A 23,585-nucleotide genomic window follows, 5' to 3' on the forward strand; every position below is an offset into this window, starting at 1 on the left:
TGTGGTATGCGGGCCTCTCACTGTTGTGGCCTCTCCCGTTGCGGAGCACAGGCTCCGGACGCGCAGGCTCAGCGGCAATGGCTCACGGGCCCAGCCGCTCCGGGGCACGAACCCGCGTCCCCTACATCGGCAGGCGGACTCTCAACCACTGCGCCACCAGGGAAGCCCCCTAGCCTGGTTCTTGACAGTGCTCAGTAAGTGCTCATTGACCGAATGATGAATGCAGGCCTAAGGGTAGAAGTCCTAGGATAGGTCAAAGGAGAGAATCAGGAAAGGGGTGTAGTCAGTGGCATGGGACACAGACGCTTCACTGGCTACACACAGACCAGAGCTGCCTGCCACTCTGTTAGCTAACCATTACAGGTTGAAGGCAGTCCACAGATGGCTTGTGAGATGGCTGGGGCATCAGCCGCATTTTTAGAGGTGGAGCCAGAATGGGGAAAAACACAAGACCAACTGTAAGCTATGCTGGATGCAGAGGATGGGGGGCGGAGGGCAGACTTTCCTCTATTAGAACCGGAGGGCAGAACCAGTGATAGAAGGAAACAGGTCTGGATCAGTAAAAAGAAATTTCCTCACAAGTACTTTATGTCTGAAAGAGCATAGGCTGCCTTGTGGGCTAGTGTGTGCATGTCACTAAAAACAGTTACGGAGGCTGGAAGACTACCAGCCAGATCTGCAGAGGGTTAGTTCGTGGAATGAGCCGTGAACTAGAGTACTAGGTGGCCTGGAAGTTCCCTCCACACTCCAAAGATTTAGGATTCCAATTCAGGGTCAAAACGTGGGAGGAGGGCTTCACAAAGTAAACTTTGATGGGTGTGTAGGATTAGAATAGAGCAAACTGAGAACTCATTACTGAGAGAAGAAATAACACTAGTGGAGGAAGAGTTTTCCTACCATATCAATTGACAGGGGACTCTATCTGGAGATACGTCAGCAGAGGCAGATGACACTGTATTGCTAGAGCATTTTTAAACAAGTGAAATCAAGTTAAAATGAATTTCAAGGGATGCCCTGAAAGAGAACACCTGAGGGGTTGGGGGATGGAAGAGGGGCTGTTGCAGCTGGTGCCTGGGCGGACGTTTAATAAGCAGTAGTATGAAGGACTGATTTTTCTGACAGCACTCGTGCTCCTCTGCTGTGTGTCAGCAGCTTGACTTCCTCCTTTTTGCTGTTCCCCAGGAATGGCCTTTTGAAAAGATAGGCTGGGCAGGATTATAAAGTTCTTGGGGTACAGGCTGTGAAAGTTTGGATGCTACAGACTTTGTACTCATTTTCAAACTGTTACTTCAGAGGAGAGAGGAGAAAAGTGGGAACAGTTGAAGTAGGTCTCTGGGTGCCCCTTCCTTAACCAGAGCATCTCCTATTTTATCTGTTTTACATATTGATCTTCTGTGGATCCCTTTGAACAAAAGATTCTACGGCTAAGAAGTTAAATGTCACTCATCTGCCCCAAACCCTCCAAAGACATCTCATCTCAGAATAAAATCTAGTCTCTGAGGTTTAAACTGTCCCCTCCCCCACCCTCTGTTGTCTCTCGCCATCTTCCCTCTCCCTCACTGCTTCCTCTGGGCCCTGGGTTCTCCTCCCACTCTTCTCCCTGGCTCTCTTCAGTTCCTTCAGAGCACCTCCTGAGTCACCTTCTCAGTGAGGCCATGCCTTCCTTCCCTGCCACCCCGGCACTCCCTGTAGCCTTCCTTGGCTTTACTTGTGCGTAGCACTTACCAGTGTTCCTAACATACTGTGTAGTTAGATATGATTTGCTTACCTGCTTCCCTCCAAGAACAGTGCTTGGCATATAGGAAGCTCTCCACTGTTGGTGTAATATTGTTCATATCCCTCATACTCAGGTTTTGTGGGGCTTTCCTGGTATTTTTTACTGCCTTTTTTTTTTTTAACACCTCAGTGACTGATAAATTGAAAAAAGGTAGCTCTAGAGGAGGTACAAATGATATAGGATTGTTATTGATAATTACATGTGTTCATGGTCTAATTTTAGCAAGTCTTAGACCTCATGTTCTCAGTGGTACCTTCTAGATCTATTAGGGCACCACTGTCTAGAAAATCAGGCCTAATTTATTTGTTTACTTTTGACTCTGCTATTGATAATGTGATGTTAATTGAGTTTATCTTTTATCTCCTTAAAAATATCTTCTACAGCTTATGAAGATCTTATGCATGCATTCTCATATTTTCCAGTTACCACGGGACAGGTATTTTTGCCACTTTACAGTTAAAATGCTTGTCCAAGACCACATAGAAAGTTAAATAACAGACCTGGAACTTAAAGCTGTGCTTTCTAATCCCAAACTCGCTCCAGTATTTTTTCTGTTCTTCCAACGGTCTCATACCCCAGAAAAATGTTGTAATACTGAAAGGAGATATTGTATGAAAAAATGCTGGGGAAGAAAAATACGAAGTCTATGTATTCATTTTGCACCAACGTACTTTAAAAAACCACAAAGAACGAGGAAAAGAATCTCATCGTTAAGTTTTTTAGCTATAAAGAAGCCATTGTTTAAGTATATGCTCTGGTTGGTTATGAAAAAATGGGGGTAGGTCCAGATTTAAATTGGACATAGAAGACTGTTTTTGCAGATTAATTGAAAGCAGCTCTTTTATTTCTGCTGTTGGATAGTGGAGTTGTTAAATACAAGTACCTGAAGACAAGCCTCTGCAAGCACAAAAAGTCCTTATCAGGCTTATTTCTTCTTTATTTGCTCAGGACTAGTTTAGAGGAATTAAAAGGAAATTGACAGATGTGGAAAGTGTGAATCTTTCCACACTGCTCAGGAGAGGAAACTCTCATGTTGAATGTCTTCAGTGTGTTGGACTCTGTGCTAGGTGCTGTGACAAACATTATGTAGTTTTAGGGCCTGGCATTTTGGGGACATTTATCATAAATGAGCAGATTTTCCTTTTTCCTCTGTCTTCCCCTCCTTTGAATAGCTACTCTAGTAAACTGCTTATCTGTATGACTCTATATTCTAGAGTACTCAAACATGCTATTTTACAGTAGATATTACAAAAAGAAAATTCATTTAAAAATATTTTTGAAACCAGAAGGAGAGTGAATATCTTCCCTACAGATTAGGTAAAGATCAGTGTAAAGAAGTGGAGCCTCTGTTCCTTTCCTCTACTCAGTATCTCCCTCCAAGATCAGGAGCATCCCAAGTCTTGAACTCATATCATGGGGCAATGCTTTGAGTTTGGGAAAGAAGTGAGAGGTTAACCGGGTATTCAGAATTGTCCAAGAACACTGATGAATTGGCATTTAGGGCTTGTGGCTGAATGAGATGTAAACAGGTTCCTCAGAAGGAAGAACTAAGTTTGATCCACTTGTAATTTGAAGTTGCTATGTGTAAGTTTGGTTTAATTCAGCTAATTTCTTAGTACCTCATTTTTCCCATCTGTAAAATTAGCTGATTTGCTAAATAAATTCTCTTCCAGAAGTTTTGTTGTGACCAGAAGTTAGGGTGGCCAGCTGCCCCAGTGTGCCTGAGACTGAGAGGTTCCTGGAAGGCAAGACTTTTGGTTTTAAAACTGGGGCAGTCCTGAGAAAATAGGATCAAGTTGGTTACCCTGTAAGAAGTATAATGAAATTGAAACCATTTTGGATCTGATTAACCAAATCTTACTCAATTAGATGACTTTTCTTGTGTAACTTCAAGTATTGTTACACGATATATTGTTAGTGTTCAGTAGAAGATAACATTTAAAGCATTTTTCTCTTTCCAAAGGTCAAATGTTGCCGGTGGCTTTATTCTTCAACCCTTAGCAGATACAGTGAGGGCAGCCTTAGCCCAGAAAATAGGTTTTCCTTTTGTAGGCTGCTATAGATAATCTCATTCACGGTGAAGGGATTTGAAGTTTATGAGATTAGTCAGAGAGCTGAAAAATAGTGGGCTTCTTTTAATCCAAATATTTATTTCTTAAATTTTTATTATGTAATATTTTAAGCATGTAGAGAAAATATGGCAAATAATATAATGAGCACCCATGTACCTGCCACCCAACTTTATTAAACTTTAACATATTGTCTTTTTTTAATTGCATCATTTTATTGTTGAGGTAAAATTTATAAATAGTGAAATATGTAGATCCGAAATGTATAATTCAATGGATTTTTTAAAATATGTATACCTGTATAACCAATATGACAGTCGAGTTATAAAACATTTACATTACCTCAGAAAGTACTTTTGTGGCCCATGATAGTCAGTTCCTACCCACCATAGGCAATCATCATTCTGATTTCTTCCTTTTTTTTTTTTCAACTTTTATTTTATATTGGAGTATAGTTGATTAACAATGTTGTGTTAGTTTCAGGTGTACGGCAGAGTGATTCAGTTATGCATATACATGTATTTCTTCTTTTTCAAATTCTTTTCCCATTTAGGTTATTACAAAATACTGAGCAGAGTTCCCGGTGCTATACAGTTATATATATAGCACAGGGAACTCTACTGTATAACATATTGTCTTATTTGCTGTGTGTACTTTTTTTACTAAGTTTTTTCTGTTCCTGTTATATATTGATTGTACACTAAATGAAATCGTAACCAAACAAGACAAAATTTTGCATTTAATTTGGAAAGATAGTCTAGTTATACAACAAAAAGAAATTACAGATAAAAGTAAAGCACCTCTCCCACATTCCCCTTCTCCCAGGATAGTAGTTACTATCCTGAATTTGGAGTTTGTCATGCTTACTATAAATATTTATGAACATAAACAATATTCAATATTATATAATATTACTTTGCATGTTTTAAAACTTTATATAGAGTGTGTGTGTGTAAAAGTTGTAGAAGAAAGTTCCCACTTTTTTTTAAATTAATTAATTTTATTTTTGGTTGTGTTGGGTCTTCGTTGCTGCACGTGGGCCTTCTCTAGTTGTGGCGAGCAGGGGCTACTCTTCATTGCGGTGCGCTGACTTCTCATTTTGGTGGCTTCTCTTCTTGTGGAGCACGGGCTCTAGGCGTGCAGGCTTCAGTAGTTGTGGCACGTGGGCTCAGTAGCTGTGGCTCGCGGGCTCTAGAGCGCAGGCTCAGCAGTTGTGGTGCACAGGCTTAGTTGCTCCGCGGCATGTGGGATCTTCCCGGACCAGGGCTTGAACCTGTGTCCCCTGCATTGGCAGGCAAATTCTTAACCACTGTGCCACCAGGGAAGCCCTTCCCACCTTTTTGAAATTTATATATGTAGGTGTATGCTGCAGAAGACACATGTTTTGGGAATTTACATATAGGTGCATGTATCTCTAGTTCATTCATTTGATTTTGTGAATATATTAAAATGATCTATTCTCCTGTTTATAAATATTTGGTAGTTTCCAATTTTCACAGTAACCAACAGTGTTACAGTGACATTCTAATTCATGAATCCTTCTGCACATGTGTGAGTTTCTCAAGGATCATTGCTGTGATTGGGTATAATGATCTTAAACTATATTTGAGATTGCCAGTATGCTCTCCAAAGTGGTTACACATCAAGAGTGTATGGCTGTTTGCATTCTTTTACATCCTTGCCAGTTCTTGATATTGTCTGACTTATTATGTGTCGGTTGGATGGGTTTTTTAATAAATTTATTTATGTATTTATTTATTTATTTTTGGCTGTGTTGGGTCTTCGTTGCTGCGTATGAGCTTTCTCTAGTTGCGGAGAGTGGGGGCTACTCTTTGTTGAGGTGTGCAGCTTATTGCGGTGGCTTCTCGTTGCAGAGTATGGGCTCTAGGCATGCAGGCTTCAGTAGTTGTGGCACGTGGGCTCAGTAGTTGTGGCTCACGGGCTCTAGAGCGCAGGCTCAGTAGTTGTGGTGCACGGGTTTAGTTGTTCCACGGCATGTGGGATCTTCCTGGACCAGGGCTCAAACTGGTGTCCCCTGCATTGGCAGGTGGATTCTTAACCACTGCGCCACTAGGGAAGCCCGGTTGGATGGGTTTGAAATGTTATCTTATGTTATTTTAATTGTATTTCCCAAATTTCTAATAAAGTTGAGCTTTTTTTTTTTATTGGCCATTTGCATTTCCTCTTTTTTGAATTGCCTGTTCATGATCTTTGCCCATTTTTCAATTGGTTATTTGTCTTTTTCTTACTGATTTTGTAGAAGTATATTTTTGGAGGGAGGAGGGATGCTAATCTCATGTTAGCTGTATGCTTTTCAAATATTTTCTTCCATCTGTGGCTTCAGTTCGTTGATGGTGCCTAGTTTAAATGTTTTAAGTAAGTGAATTATCCTTTCCTTTTAAAAACGAAAATTATTTGTTTTTTTTTCAATTAAAAATAGATTAAGAAAGATATTCAACAGCCCTGAATACAAAAAATACTTTTTCATATCCTATAAAGACAGACTGAACTGAAATAAACTATACTGGAAACTGCTGTGTAGTCCAGCTAATGTTCAACTGTTCCAGTTATTGTTTTACACCCCTACCAGAAAAGTCTGACAAGGAAAAGATGGGTGATTTTGGTGATTTTCCCCTTTTATTTTTTTCCACATGTTCTATAATATAGTTATCTCATAATTTTAAAAGAAGGGTAATTTTAAAGGGGAAATTTTTTGAATGTAAAAAAGGTCACAAAAGGACAATATGCTACCTGGGGAATATCTCTGGAAAGGGGAGAAGCATTCAAGGTGTCCATGATGACTGACTAACAGTAGTGGGGGAATTAGAGCAGCTGATGTAAAAGAAACTAAAAAACTATGATAGCCTGGGGTCTTGGTAAGTGGAGTTTATATTATGCCCTTGATAAAAGCTTCAGTTGTGTTTGTCAGTCTCCATTTTAAAAGACTGAAATGTTTACAGTGCACTATAGAAACTTTTCATTAAAAATATCGAGTTTTTGGACTTACACCTTAAGCAAGCTTTCATTTTCTAGAAAACTAGCTCATATAAAAATCTTAATTCCTGCTAATAACAGATGAGAGGAGTTACGTCGTTTTCACCTTTTCACTTTTTAGAATTTTTTACTTTTTTATGGTTGTTGACCCCATCTAGGCTGTAAAATCCCAAAAGGCAGAACTTCATTCATGTTTCTGAGCTGACTTTACAGTTTATTGATCACCCAGTGTCTCTAAACCAGTTCAATACAAATATTCCTGCAAAAGAACAAAGCAGCTTTTGTTTTTTTCTCACATTAGCAAGAGAAAATTTTAAATTTTCTATCTGCAAATAAAAGTCTGAAGTGAATCTTATCAGTTGCTTAAGGACTTCATCTTTCATGTGAGAGGGTGCTTTGGGCTCCCTGTGCTCTGGACACACTTCCTTAGCCATCTCACATCACTGCTGTCGCCACCGTGTCATTATCTGCACTGCTGTCACCATGTGGGGCAGAGCTCCAGTTTTTATGTAGAACAGCTGTCACACATTGGCAAGTTACAAGAACCAAGTGGAGAATCCATTTTATTTATTTCTCCCTCAAGAGTGCGTGACCTGATTCCTTAAGATGGCATTGAACCAAAAATTTTACTACTTTCCATTAGTCTACCCACCACCTCTAACTAGAAGCTAGCATGGACTTCATGTTTGTTTTTGCTGTTGGTTGGCTATGTCTATAGGGACTGGAGACTGGAAGGTCGACTGACTAATGACTAATAGTTGACTGACTATTTCTGACAAAGGGCAAAGCTTATAAGTTGTAAAATAATGGAAGTTCTTTGTTTTCTAAATGTATTTTGCAGGTAAGATGTTAAAGTAGCTCTAAGAAGAACATTATTTGGGCCTTTTGCTATAGTTTGTGATCTGTCATCATCCTTTGGTTTACTTTTACTATACCTATTAATTTGTAAAGTTTTATTTTCTGGTACAAAATTTTGATGGGTAGAGTTCATGTTTTGATTTGATGTTGACTTACAACTTTTATGTGGATTAGCTGAGACCTTTTTGCTTTTCTAAGGTACAAAGAAGTGATTTTTCTGAAGTAAGTCTAAAATTCATTTATATTGTTAATTAAGCCTTATAAAATGTATGTTACAGCAGTGACTTTCAAACCTTAGTGTGCACTGGAATCCCTGGAAGAATTGTTAGTACGAATTCTCTGGCCCCAAATCCAGAATTCCTGATTTTGTCGGCCTGGGATGGGGCCAGAGAATTTGCATTTCTGACCAATTCCCAGATCTTGCCAATGCTTCTGGTCCAGGGGCCATAATTTGAGAACCACTATATTTGAATAAAGAATTAAAGGGAAAGTGACATTAGAGAAAAACGATTAGATTTATAAATTGAATACTCAGTGTTTTAATTCATATTCATAGTTTATTCATAATTCATAGTTTATTCTGACCCAAATTTTCTAGTCCTTAAGGAAATAAATTGTCAACAGCCTTTTTGATTTAGAATAGAAAAAAATCAGTCATTTGCTAACTAAAAAAGAAGCCTTAAAGTAGTAATCCATTGAAAGGTCAATAATAATTCTCTATGTAAAGCAATTGCTGAAGAAGACATGTAAATTGTTACCTTCAGCTGCTAAATTTACAACATTAAAGTGTGTCTCGTCTTTATAAAAGAAGGTCATCTGCAGTATCTTTTCTGAATTCAAAATATTTAATGCAGAGAACTTTATTAAGTTACTAGCAAATCATAAACTGGCAGAACTAACCCCCTCATTTTCTAGATGACAGTGGGTCACTTTTTTAAAGTGTGAGAAATCCTATAAAATTAAACAGAATGCAAATCTATAAGCTGCTGAAAGTGGTGATTAAGTACTTGGGACCTTGAGGAGAAAAAAAATAAATGAAAAGAGCGATCTAAATTTAAGCTGAATCGGGTCCACAGGCTCAATCAGCCTTTGGATGATGGTGTTACTGTACTGTTTATGGTAATGAATTTGTTTTCCCATTTATGCCAAAATGAAATAAGGAGAAAGAAGAACTTAAAATCTTGGTGACCTCCAGAGGAACATGCTTGTTTTTGCATGAGAGTAAAGTCAGAAATCTTTGGCACAGATCTTCATAGTTTGTTAAAAAAAAAAACAACTCTAGGTTCAAGCCTAACACAACAGCACCATAAATGTTAAATATGATCTCTCACCAGTTATATCAACTGTTCAGGGAAATGACAACCTTCCTTGATGACAGAGTGATGGTTAAAGCTCTAACTCTGGGCAGTAAAGCTTGGGCAGGTGCTGGATGGAATTCTGCTTGCTGTTGGAAACATATTGCGTATGATTAATAAATATTTTCAAGTTTCCACATAACTTGCCAGTTCTTCAGTTAAGCTCCTCTTCTAGTTTTTCCTACGGTGCAGGGCTTAGGAGCCTCACATTTCTATTTGTGGAAATCCAAACAATATGTATAAAGTCTTATAAGATTGATAGTTTTTCTTATAAATAAATATCCATCTTTAAGTAAGTAAATAATATACAGATATATTTATATCAACGTAATGGAATACAGTGTTAATTTTTACATGGGACTTATTACATGAGAATGTATACATGAAATAATATTCAGTGAAAAAAGTAGGATGCAGTATTTGTAAACGTTCACTGTAGCTATGTACCTATGTGTGTATGTTGAAAAACACTAGAATTTGAGACGTAAAAATGAGTTTTCCTTATAAAATCATGTAAGTTCATATTCAGCAATACAAAATTATAAAATTAAGTGTGACAAAACTGCCATGAACAAAGTCAAAAAACAAACTGGGCAAAGGCTTATAATGCCTAATGACATATATCTTAATATACGAAGAATTCTTATGAAGCCAAAAGGGACATAAACAACTCAGAAACAATATTACCAAAGGATACGAGCAATATATGTATATGGAGGAGGAAGAAGAAATATACATGGTAATAAATATATGGAAAGACTAGTTGATCAACCTTACTAGTAATGAGACATAGAAATGAAAACCTTTCATTTTTCACCTATCAGTGAGCAAGGCTTGATCCTCATTGCTACTAAAAGTGTGGGGAAATAGGCATTCTCGTTTGATGTTCACGGGAGTTAAATTTGTGTTTATTTGGAGGCAAGTTTTCAAGTGAGTCCACTACATATACATGCCTTTTGGAGATAATTTGGCAATTAAATCTAAAAAGGCATATACCTTGTGGCCTGGCATTTCCACTTCTAGAACCTTGTCCTATAAAAACATTTCCATAAGAGTGCCAGGAAATATAGACAAGAATATTTATTGAAACATTATTTGTAACAGTGAGAATTTGGAGATAACCTCAGTCTTTTCTTATGGTTTACCCAGTCAGTAGTATAAGGTAATGGCGAACAGTAGGATCTTTTGGCTAAACTGTCCAAATTAGAATCTCTGCTCTAGAACTTCTTAGCTCTGGGATCTTTGGCACACTATCTGATCTCTCTGAGCGTCGATTTCTTTATCTGTTAGTGAAGTTTAGAATATTAATAAACTCAGAGTTTTATTAGGATTAAATGAGACAACTCATCTGAAGTGCTTAGAGTGTCTTGCACATACATAGTCAATAAATCTTAGCAATTATTATCATAATTGTCATTATTACTGTGCCGTTACTGTAGTGTTTAAGTTGAGGTATATTTACAAGTGTTGGTATAGAAAGGTATCTGACATATCATTAAGTGACAAAAGCAAATTGCAGAACACGGCTTTAAAAGTATCTGAAAGTACATCAGATTGCTCACCATGTTCATATTGTGGAACAGAGATTAGGGAGGACACTTAGTTTCTATGTTATAAACACAAGTTGATAACACTTTTTAAAACTTCTAAAAATGTTTATAAACTTTTGTTTATAATATTTCTTTTAACTACAGAAATAAAACTAAAAACCAGGGGCAGGCAGGCAGAAAACAAGGTTTAAAAAAAAAAAATGGGCAAGCCCTATGCTCTATTGAAAATACCTCCACAATTTTTGCTGCCTGAGAACTATCCCTGCCTGAGGGTCCACATGCTTTAGTGGCTCGACCTGCACTCACATCATGTTCTGAAGTGAGAGAAAGGAGAAAGAATTAAAATGAAGCCTCTGACGTAATGGTGTAGGAGGTCTGGGGAATGTGGCTTCAGAGGAACTCACTTCCCACATGCTGGCCACTTCCCATAGGACCCTGCCCTCCCTGAAACTTACAACATTTATACAGTGAGTAATCCTTCCTCTGCCACTGAAATGAAATCATTTATAATGGCTACAACACTGGTTTTTCTGAATCTTAAAAATAGCCTTTAAGGGCAGAACTGTGCAGGCTGTAAAAAGATCCTTGGTGGCCAGAACATAGGGGGAAGGTGAGGGATCAACAGGCAGAGAACAGAGGATTTTTAGGACAGTGGAACTATTGTATATGGTACTATGGTAGATGCATTTATTATGCATTCTTCAAAACCCACATAATGTACAATACCAAGAGTGAACCCTAAAGCTAACTATGGACTTTGGGTGATAATGAGGTGTCAGTGTAGATTTGTTGATTGTAAAATGTACCATTTTAGTGTAGGATGTTGATGGGGGAAGGCCGTGTGGGGCAAGGGGTGTAGGGTGTATGGGAACTCTTTGTACTTTCTGCCAAGTTTTGCCATGAACCTAAAACTGCTCTAAAAAATAAAGTTGTTTATTTTTAATTAAGAAAGAAATGAGCTACTAAGCCACACACACAAAGAGACCTTTATGTTCTTATCTTTTAGAAATATATACTAAAATATTTATGAAGGAAATGATATGTCCAAGTTTGCCTCAAAATAATACTGGGGGCAAAGTGGGTGGGAAAACAAACGGAATAAGATTAACCATGAGATGACAATAATTGAAGCTGGTAAAGTGCACGTGGGGCTTCATTATATACTTCTGACAGTATTTGCTTTAACTTTTTCCATAGTAAAAAGTTTGGTTTTAATTAGCCTTAAAAATAATGCTAACTCGTCATTCTAATATTTAGCCAAGATTTTTCATTTTGGAAATCCCTCAGTAGTTCTAGTGTCACCTTCCTAATGTGACAGTTTTCAAAGGCTCTACACACCTCTTTGCGAAAAACACTTTTTTCTTAAACATTCACTTTTAAAAAAAAATATTTATTTATTTAGGGACTTCCCTGGTGGCGCAGTGGTTAAGAATCTGCCTGCCAATTCAGGGGACACGGGTTCAAGCCCTGGTGCAGGAAGATCCCACATGCTGCAGAGCAACTAAGCCCGTGCACCACAACTACTGAGCCTGTGCTCTAGAGCCCGCGAGCCACAACTACTGAGCCCGCGTGCCACAACTACTGAATCCTGTGCCCCTAGAGCCCGTGCTCCACAACAAGAGAAGCCACAGCAATGAGAAGCCCTCACACCACAACGAAGAGTAGCCCCCACTCACCACAACTAGAGAAAGCCCGTGCGCAGCAACCAAGACCCAGTGCAGCCATAAATGAATGAATGAATGAATATATATATATATATATATATATATATATTTTTTTTTTTTTTTTTTTGGCTGCACTTGGTCCTAGCTGCAGCATGCAGGATCCTTTAGTTGTGATGTGTGGACTTTTAGTTGCGGCACGTGGACTTCTTCTTAGTTGTGGCATGTGGACTCCTAGTTGCGGCACGAGGACTTTTTAGTTGCAGCATGCAGACTTTTAGTTGCAGCATGCATGCAGGATCTAGTTCCCTGACCAGGGATCAAACCCGGGCTCCCCTGCACTGGGAGCATGGAGTCCTACCCACTGGACCACCAGGGAAGTCCCTAGAGAAACAATTTTTTTTTTTTTTTTTTGTGGTATGTGGGCCTCCCTCTGTTGTGGCCTCTCCCGTTGCGGAGCACAGGCTCCGGACGCGCAGGCTCAGCGGCCATGGCTCATGGGCCCAGCCGCTCCACGGCATGTGGGATCCTCCCGGACCGGGGCGCGAACCCGGTTCCCCTGCATCGGCAGGCGGACGCGCAACCACTGCGCCACCAGGGAAGCCCCGAAACAATTTTTTAAAAGCAGCTTTATTGAAGTATAATTGTCACACAGTGAACTGCACGTATTTAAAGTATACACTTTGATCAGTTTTGACATATATTTGTACCCTGGAAACCACCACCACAGTCACAGTAATGAACATAACCATTGCACCTAAAAGTTTCCTCATGCTCCCTTGTAATCTCTCCCTCCTGTCCCTCCCCAGCTGCTGTCTATTCCCAGGGAACCACTGATCAGATTTTTGTCACTGTATTCTAGTTTTCATTCGTAGAATTTTATATAAATGAAATCATACGGTACATACTCTTTTGAAAGGCTTTTTCATTCAGTATAACTCCTTCTAGTCAAGATTCATCGGTCTTACAGCATGTGGCAGTAGTTCCTTTTTATTGCTGTGTTGTATTCCGTTATATAGATATACCACAGGTTTTTTTGTTTGTTTTGTTTTTTTTATCCCTTCACTTGTTCATGGGTATTTGCATTGTTTCTGGTTTTGGGTTATTACAAATAAGGCTGTTGTGGATGTTTGTGTACACATCTTTGAATAGACATAATTCTTTCATTTATTTTGAGTAAATACCTAAGAGTAGAACATGATCCAATGTAGAAGGTATATATTTAGTTTTTTAAGATACTGTCAAACAGTTTTCCAAATTGGTTGTATAATTTTGCACCAGCAGCATATGAGAGTTCCAGTTCCTCCACATCCTCATCAGCCCTTGGTACAGTCAGTCTTTTCATTTTCTCAGCCATTCTAGTGGGTGGGTACTAATATCATTGTGGTTTTAATTTGAATTTCTCTGAATAATTATGTTAAGTATCTCTTCATGTGCTTGTCATCCTAATATCTTTGGTGAAGTATCTGTTCAAATCTCTTACTCAATTTTTAAATTGGGTTGTTTGTTTTCTTTTTCTTTCTTGTTTTTTTGGATGGGTTTGTTTTATTGAGTTTTGAGAGTTCTTTATATATTCCAAATACAAGTCCTCTATGATATATATGATTTGCACACATTTTCTCCCAGACTATGGCTTGTCTTTTTATTTTCTTAACAGTGTTTTTTAAAGAGCAGAAATAGATCAGTTCAAATATTGATAAAGTCCCTTTTATCTATTTTTCCTTTTTTTTTTTTTTTTTTTGCGCGGTATGCGGGCCTCTCACTGCTGTGGCCTCTCCCGTTGCGGAGCACAGGCTCCGGACGCGCAGGCTCAGCGGCCATGGCTCACGGGCCCAGCCGCTCCGCGGCATGTGGGATCTTCCCGGACCGGGGCACGAACCTGCGTCCCCTGCATCGGCAGGCGGACTCCCAACCACTGCACCACCAGGGAAGCCCTATTTTTCCTTTTGTGGATCTTTTTTCTCTTTATGTCATACCTGAGAAATCTTGCTTAACTCAAGTTCTCAAAAGTTTTTTCTTACATTACTTTCTTCTGGAAACTGTAGTTTTAGGTTTTACATTTAGGTCTGTATTGTAAGTATAATTTTTTGTATATGGTATGAGGTATGGATCACAGTTCACTTTTCTCCATTTGGATATCCAGTTGTTTCAGTGTCATTTGTTAAAAAAGACTATCCTTTCTCCACTGAATTGCCTTTGCACCTTTGGGAAAAATCAGCTGTCCATATGTGTCAGGCTGTTTCTGGGCTCTCTGTTTTGTCTATTTGTGCCAATATTACATTTTTTGATAACCATAACTGTATAAGAAGTCTTGTGGCATTAGTTCTCCAACTTTCAAAGTTGTTTCGGATATCCTAGGTCCTTTATTTCCATATTAACTTAATAAACATTTCTGCAGAAAAGCCAATTGAGGTTGCATTGAACCTTCAGATCACTCGGCAGGGGGGTGGGCGGGTGGCGTTGGTAGAATTGACACGTTAACAATATTGAGTCTTTCAATCCATGAATACACAGTATAGCTCTACATTTATCAAATATTTCGGTCTTTAAAAAATTTTTTTTAATTGTGATAAATGACATCACATAAATTTTAAAATTTACCATCTGAACCATTTTTAAGTGTACAGTTCAGTAGTGTTAACTGTATTCACATTGTGGCACAGTAGATTTCTAGAACTTTTTCAGCTTGCAAAACTGATACTCTGCACCTATTGAACAACTCCCTATTTCCCCATCTCCACAGCCCCTAGCAACCACAATTATACTTTTTTTTGAGTTGGACTACTTTAGATACTTCATATAAGTAGAATCATGCAGTATTTGTCTTTTTGTGACTTGCTTATTTCACAGTATAATGTCCTCAAGATTCATCCATGTTTTAGCAAGTGACACGATTTCCTTCTCTTTTAAGGCTGAATAATATTCCATTGTACATGTGTATCACATTTCCTTTATCTGTCTATTGATAGACATTTGAGTTTCTTCTGTCTCCTGGCTCTTGTGAATAATGCTGCAATGATCATGGGTGCACAAATATCTCTTTGAGATACTGCTTTTAATTCTTTTGGATATGTACCTAGAAGTGGGGCTGCTGAATCATATGACAATTCTGTTTTTAATTTTTTTGAGGAACCTGCGTACTATTTCCTATAGTGGCTGTACCATTTTACATTCCCGCCAACAGGGCTTCAATTTATCTGCACCCTTGCTAATACTTGTTATTTTCTGTTTTTTTGGTAGTAGCCATACTAATGCATATAAGATATCTCTTTTTAGTTTTCATTTGAATTTCTCTGATGAATAGTGATATTGAGCATCTTTTCTTATGCTTGTTGGCCGTTTGTATATATTCTTTGGAGAAATGTCTATTCAAGTCTTTTGCCATTTTAAAATCAGATTGTTTCTTTGTTGTTAAATTTTAGGAGTTCTTTATATATTCTGGATATTAACCTATTATCAGGTATGTAATTTGCAAACATTTTCTTCCATTCTGTGGTTGCCTTTTTACTCTGTTGATTGTTTCTTTGATGCACAGAAGTTTTAAAGTTTGATATAGTCCCATTTGTCTATTTTTGCTTTTGATCTTTAATTTCTCTTAGCAATATTTTATAGTTTTCAGTGTACGCATATATTTGGGGTTCCTCAAGACCATGCTCAGTTTCAGTGATTAGGTAGTAGAAGGACCCACAGATCTCAGAAAAGCCTTTATGCTCACTGTTACAGTTTATTACAGTGAAAAGGCAAAGATTAAAGTTAGCTACAGAAAAAGGCACAAAGGGCAAGGATCCAGGAGACACCAGGCCCAAGCTTCCAGTTGTCCTCTCCCAGTGGAGTCATGCGAACGGTGCTTAATTCTCCCAGGAACAGGGTGAGACAACATGCATGGAGTATTGCTCACCAGGGAAGCATACTTGAGCCTTGGTGTCCAGGAGTTTTATTGGGGGTTGGTCATGTAGACATGTCTGAACATAGTTCTGTAGCCCCTCCTAAGGTCAAGCAGATACCATGTGGCCCAAGATTCCCACCATGGATCACATTGTTAACAATGTGACCCAAGGCCTCATGTAAACAGAAACACTCTTAACAAGCAATCTATTCCAAGGGCTTAGAGGTTATCTCCTAGGAAGCAGACCAGATCTTTCTTTGGTGTGTGCAGGGTTTGGACACCCCTGACCTGCTGAGTTAATCCTTTACAGTACCAAAGCCCTTTCACATCTTTTCATCCTTCAGGTCTCAGCTCAAATGTCACTTCCTCAGAAAGATATTCTCTGGTCACATTACTTGAAAGTAGTCCCATTCTATGTATTTATCATATCACCCTATTATAGTACTATTCCAATCTGTAATTATCTTGTTTATTATCTGTCTTCCCCTGCTTGAAATCATTTCATGAGGGCAGTCTTGTTGACTGCTATGTCCTTGTACATAGCTGGCATTCACTTTTTTAAATTAATTAAGTTTTTGTTTGTTTTTTTTTGCGGTACGCGGGCCTCTCACGTTGTGGCCTCTCCCGTTGCGGAGCACAGGCTCCGGACGCGCAGGCTCAGCGGCCATGGCTCACGGGCATGTGGGATCTTCCCGGACCGGGGCACGAACCCTTGTCCCCTGCATCAGCAGGCGGACCCTCAACCACTGCGCCACCAGGGAAGCCCTAAATTAATAAGTTTTAACTAAAACAAAGTACCATAAGCCAAATAGAAAGATGACAAAGGATATGAATACTTAGTTCATTAAAAAAAAATACTCATCTTTTCTAATAATAAGAGATGTAAAAGTTAAAATTACACTGAAATCCCATATTTTAATACCTATCAGACTGGTATAAATTCAGGCCTCTCATAGCTTACTATGTTGACAAGGGCTTGTTGAAACAGGCACTCTCCTGCATTGCTTAGACTTTAAACTGGTACAACCCATAAAGAGGGCTATTTGGCAATATAAATCAGCATTTCAAATGCATGTATACTTTGACCCCGTACTTTTACTTTTACTTCAGGGAATTTATCCTGCAGATATGCCCCCATACACGTGAAGTAACTTACAGGGGGCATTCATTGCAGCAGTGTTTGGAACGGCAAAAAGTTGGAAACAAGTTTAATATCCATCATTAGGGGATTGGCCTATAAATTATATATTCATATACTGACTATACAGCTGGCTAAAAAAAATTTTTTTGAGAGAATAAGGATATTCTTTACTGATGTGTAAAAAACTCTCTAAGATACATAGTTCAAAAAAGGAAGCAAGGTAGAGGACAGTGCATTTATTGTGCTACCATTTGTGTGGACAAGGGGAATGAGAATATATATTTGTATTTGCTTGTATATGCATAAGGAAACTTTAAAAGGATTTGCCGAGAACAGTGACAGCGGTAACCTGGGGGATTAGGAAACTAAGTAGATAGTTAAGTGGGAGGTTTTTTACTGTACACCTTTTTATACTTCCTGGCTTTAGAACCGTATGTATGTTTTACCTGTTTAAATAAATAAATTATACTTTAATAGACAATAGTATGGTTAGTTTTAAAAATAGTATCTGAAGTATTACTATAAAGATGAAGGGGTGTGTGTGTGTGTGTGTGTGTGTGTGTGTGTGTGTGTGTGTATGTGTGAGAGAGAGAGAGAGAGAGAGAGAAACAGTGCTCTAGTATCCTGTATCAGCTCCAGGGGCAGGGCAGGGTGGGGTTCTCTAATGTTCATCATAAACTGGAACATCCAGTAGAGTACCATAAACAAGCATTTTATGATTGCCGCTTTCATGCTAGGCTCACCCAGTTACAGCTCATGTAGCCTGGTAGGAGAGCTGTGGTGCCAAAGCAAGAACTCAGGTTTTGAAGCAGGAGACTTGGATTTGATTCCTGCCTATGCTGTTTTCTGGCTGTGAGATTTTGGACCAGTTGCTTTAGTGTTCATCTGCCAAAACCTCCCAACATATGAAAAGAATAAATGAGAAGATGTGAGAGTGCTTTGTAAATTATATAAGTACTTTATATCAATTATATGATACTAAATTATATAAATGCTTTGTAAATACTATATAAAGGGAGCTGTTATTACTTGCATTTTAGTTTATATTGAACATTAATCAGCCCATCAAGTTGGTCGTAATTGTATTGCTGAATATTAGTCACAAACAACATTCTTAGCATATGACGTAGTCAACTCCTTCTAGGAAAGTAGAAATATGAATTCCCTCAACCCTCCTGCTCCTCAGCTATATCACACTATGCCCCTGTTTTCCAGATCCCACCTTCCTCATAACCATTTCCTTCCTACTGAACTTTAGTGACTTGTGTTCGGCAAAAATTATCTTTCTTGGTGAGTGGTATACATATTTCTGTCTTTTGTGCTTTGCAGTAGTTTCCTTTCCGCTCCTCATAGGGCTTGAGTCTTCATAAATGTTTCTCCATGAGGTCAGACTGAGGCCGAGGGCACCAGTGCCTTTGTAAGGCCAACTTTTCTCTCTCCTTCTATTCTCCGCCATTTATCCCTTACCCTGTTTCATTAATTACCGTCTCTCTGTCTTGTATCATCACCCTTTTACTCTAATCCTAATTCTATACTTTGACCTGACAAGTATGCTTAAGTCTCTAAAATAACTTTTTCAAATTTGAATCCCTTCTGTTGTCACTTTTTTTGTTTTTGTTTTGCTTCAAGGAATGATTGCCTCTAATTTCTCAGTTTCCATTGAATCCCCAGTCCATTATGATTTATGAAAAACCTGCTGCTTCTCTCATCCCACTCTGTATTTTTCCTTCCACAGCTGTTGTAGTACATTAATGACCAACATGTCCATCTATACTTTCTCCCTGAGATTTCATCTACTTGCATAGCAATGGAAACTAATGACTTCCCCCAACTCTCTTCTGAGCTTGAAATTCTTATTAACTGCCTTTGGACTTTCCTGCCTGGTTGTAGGTACTTCAGATTCACCTATCTCCCTAACTAAAATCTCTCTCCTCTCCTCTAGCCTGCTCATCTTCTTGTGTTCCCTATATCTATCAATGCCATCACCACCTTCCTAGTCCCTTATGCCTAAACCTCCAGAGTCATCCTTGACTCCTTCCTGACCATTCGCATGTAATTTGCCACAAAGCCCTGCCAATTCCACTTCTGAAATATTCTTCTCATACCTCTCCTATTTTCCATCGTCACTCAGTCAAGTTTCTTAAACATGAAACATAATCTGATGTGTCACTTCCTCAACCTTAACAATTTTTATGACTTTCTGTTTCCTACAGGACAAAGTCTGAAGTCCCTGGCATGCCAAACAAGGTTCTTTACAACCTGTTCCTAACCTTCCTTTCCTGCCACCATCCCTGACCACCCTATCCTCCAGCCACCTCAGGAGTACTCACTGATTTTCTGCATAGGCCTGTGCCACTCTACATGTTGTCTCTGCCAGGAGCCCATTCACCTTCCACTCAAGAATTATATCTTTTATGTTGTGTTTCTTTTTTATTTTATTTTATTCTTAATTTTTTATTGACATATAGTTGATATACAATGTTGTGTTAGTTTCAAGTGTATAGCAAAGTGATTGTTATACATATATATATTTTTTTTCTTTTTCAGATTATTTTCCATTGTGGTTTATTACAGGGTATTGAATATAGTTCCCTGTGCTATACAGTAGGACTTTGTTGTTTATCTGTTTTATATATAGTAGTTTGTAATTGCTAATCCCAAACTCCTAATTTATCCCTCCTCCACCCCCTTTCCCCTTTGGTAACCATAATTTTGTTTTCTATGTCTGTGGGTTTGTTTCTGTTTTGTAAATATGTTCATTTGTATCATATTTTAGATTCTGCATATAAGTGAGATCATATGATACTCGTCTTTCTCTTTCTGATTTACTTCACTTTGTATGATAATCTCTAGGTCCATCCATGTTGCTGCAAATGGCATTATTTCATTCTTTTTTATGGCTGAGTAATATTCCTCTGTGTGTGTGTGTGTGTGTGTGTGTGTGTGTGTGTGTGTTATTTATTCATTTATTTTTGTGGAGTCATAAAGGCTGTATTGAGTAGCGTTGTCGCCGCTTCTTAATTTACATTCACAGCATACAACTGAGGAGGAGCCATAAGTGGCCTCTCCCGTTGCGGAGCACAGGCTCCGGACGCGCAGGCTCAGCGGCCATGGCTCACGGGCCCAGCCGCTCCGCGGCATGTGGGATCCTCCCAGACCGGGTCGCGAACCCGTGTCCCCTGCATCGTCAGGCGGACGCGCAACCACTGCGCCACAAGGGAAGCCCTTGCCTTTCTTGATCATACAAAATTAATCAGTCCTGTAGCATTTTGTTCACATCTCTAGTATAATATTTCTCCTATGTTAAAACTATCTCATGAGCTACTTAAGGACAGCACCTAGATCTTTTTATTTTCAGTATTTCCACAGCAGAATACCTGGAATATAGAATTCCGATTACTTGTGGAATGAATAAATTGAAAGTCAAAGGAAAGAGAAAGGGGCTTCCCTGGTGGCGCAGTGGTTGAGAGTCCGCCTGCCAATGCAGGGGATACGGGTTCCTGCCCCGGTCCGGGAGGATCCCACAGGCCGCGGAGCAGCTGGGCCCGTAAGCCATGGCCGCTGAGCCTGCGCGTCCAGAGACTGTGCTCTGCAACGGGAGAGGCCACAACAGTGAAAGGCCCGCGTACAGGGAAAAAAAAAAAAAAAAAAAAAAAGGAAAGCGAAAGCCCACATTGAGTGTGCAGAACCTCCATGTTGTCTTGTGAATGGCAAATTGAGAGGGCGTTAAAAACTTGATTTCTGCAGTCTGGCACACCTGGGTTCAAACCATTTCTGTAACACTTACTAGCCTTGCCTATAAAGTGGTGATGATGAGGTGCCTGAGAATTAAATATAAAACACATCTCAGGGCTCCCCTGGTGGCCTGGTGGTTGAGACTGCACTCTCACTGCCAAGGGCACAGGTTCAGTCCCTGGTCGGGGAACTAAGATCCTGCAAGCTGTGCAGTGCAGCCAAAAAAAAGGACATATCACAATCCGTAGTACCTTGTAATAATTTTAAGCTATTATTAAGCATGTTATGTATTTTTATTGAACAGTAGTACTCCTCTGTAGTGATACTTGGTTAAACTCTAGTCAAAAATGAGGTACAAGAGTGGCATGTTCTCACATGAGCTTCCTCAGAGAACCCTGTCTTAACCAAGCTGATTTTATCTTATCAGCAACAGTGACTGTCAGTCTACTTCCATCTCCTGTTTTATTTACTTCTCTGTTATTTTTCTCCTTTTGTCTTATTATTTTTATTTTGCTGTTGTTGTTAGTGCTCTTGGGATTCATTCTACCCTTTACAAAAAGTGAGTTTTAGATACAGTAATACCAAAAAGGAAACTGAACTTGAAGAATAGGGAAGGATAAACCCAGGATAAGGATGAAGTTAACAAAGTGGTGGTTAGGTTAAGAGGAAAGTAGAATCTAAGGAAGTTCTACTTCCATTCCTTTATTCATCACATATTTATTGTCTCTTCCTCTATACAGAGCAAGATGGAAATGGGGTGGGGATAGGGTGGGAGGGCATCAGAATTAAGGCCTAGTTTCTCTCTGTAAAGGTTTTTTTTTAATTGAATATTTTTTTGAGATAACTGTAGATGGTAAGAAATAATACCGAGAGATCCCTTGTAAATCACTTCAAGGATTTTTAAGTCTTATTAATAATGAAGGTGAGGGACTTCCCTGGTGGTGCAGTGGTTAAGAATCTGCCTGCCAATGCAGGGGACACGGGTTTGAGCCCTGGTTCGGGAAGACCCCACATGCCGCAGAGCGACTAAGCAACTAAACCCATGCACCACAACTACTTAGCCTGCACTCCAGAGCCCGTGAGTCACCGCTGCTGAGCCCGCACGCCACAACTACTGAAGCCTGTGCACCTAGAGCCCGTGCTCTGCAACAAGAGATGCCACCGCAATGAGAAGCCCGCACACCGCAACGAAGAGTAGCCCCCGCTCAACGCAACTAGAGAAAGCCCGCGTGCAGCAACAAAGACCCAATGCAGCCAAAAATAAATAAATAAATGTATTTTAAAAAATAATGAAGGTGAGATAGTTCCTTGTATAACTGATATGAAACCACAGGTAGAAAGCACTTCATGATTTTGAAAACGGTGAGTGTACTCTGCTTGCAGCTGCTGCAAGTAAAGAAGGCTTCATGCAGGTGTCGTTTTTAAGTCAAACCTCAAAGGATGAGTACAATTGTATTAGGTTGAGAATGGAAGATGAGAATGAGGTAAGCCACAAGCCAGGTGAAAGGGAGGACCTGGGTTCCTTCAGTGGACAATGGTAAATAATCTTGGCTTTTAAACTGCATACTTCTTGTAACTTGATTCTTTCTTGCCTCAGGTTTTTGGAACTCATGTAATAATGGGCCTATTGATAATCTCGGGCCTGTTGATAATGTCGGGTCTAATCATTAAATTTTCTGTTTTTGATACAGAACACCTTGATTCTACTGGGAGTCGAATTTACTGAACAAGTCTCTCTTGTGCTTTTAGAATGACAATAGAGAGCGGCATGAGCACGGCAGCGAGAGGCGGAGGCATGGCAACTCTGAGTCGTTATCCAATGGCCGAGCCCCCGGTAACTCACAGCAGGTGGTGGAACAAGAGGAAGAGGAAGATGAGGAGCTGACGTTGAAATATGGCGCCAAACATGTGATCATGCTCTTTGTCCCCGTGACTCTCTGTATGGTGGTGGTCGTGGCCACCATCAAATCAGTCAGCTTTTATACCCGGAAGGATGGGCAGCTGTACGTATGAGTATTGTGTATCATTACGCTCAAGGCCAGCATAGCTATCCTTCATAGCGTGTCATCACCACCTTGAAGGCCTCTGCACTGAAGGGACATGAAGGCTAGAGAGTCCATCCTCTCTGATGGCCAGAAGCAGATGATGCTTTAAGTAGAGAAAATGAAATCTTCAGTATTATATTTTTTATGTGGTGTCCCTAGATAGGGTTGAATTTATTTGGAATTGAGCAGTTGAGTAGTGATTTTGCCACCTCAGGGCCACTGGGCCCATTGTTCTTCTCCCTGGAATGTTCTTTTCCTTTTCTAACTTTGGTGAGTTAATTCCTATCATCCTTCTCATCTTGGATTAAATGTTGAGTCCTAAAAGATAACTTCCCTGATCCTCCTTACAGAATTAGGTCCTTCCTGGTATCCTTTCTCATAGCAAGCTGTTCTTTTTTCACTTGTTACAATATGCAAGTGTATATTTATTTTCATTATTTAATGCTTGGTTTCCTTCTGTACTATGAGGCCTGTGAGGGCACTTTGTTTCCAGGGTGAGGTATGTAATAAATGT

The 23,585-nt window shown here is 39.4% G+C and overlaps 1 protein-coding gene across 2 annotated transcripts in view; it reads left to right on the plus strand.

Moving 5' to 3' along the window:
• The window catches only part of PSEN1 (presenilin 1), an 83,707-nt gene that overhangs the window by 10,087 nt on the left and 50,035 nt on the right, over positions 1-23,585 (plus strand). For both annotated transcript variants that reach the window (XM_007107203.4, XM_007107204.4), the window contains exon 3: positions 22,776-23,029. In XM_007107203.4, the coding sequence (XP_007107265.1) occupies positions 22,776-23,029 (254 nt within the window). The remainder of the gene's footprint in view (positions 1-22,775; positions 23,030-23,585) is intronic.

This window comes from Physeter macrocephalus, chromosome 11 (assembly GCF_002837175.3).
Source record: "Physeter macrocephalus isolate SW-GA chromosome 11, ASM283717v5, whole genome shotgun sequence".
Classification (NCBI taxonomy): domain Eukaryota; kingdom Metazoa; phylum Chordata; class Mammalia; order Artiodactyla; family Physeteridae; genus Physeter; species Physeter macrocephalus.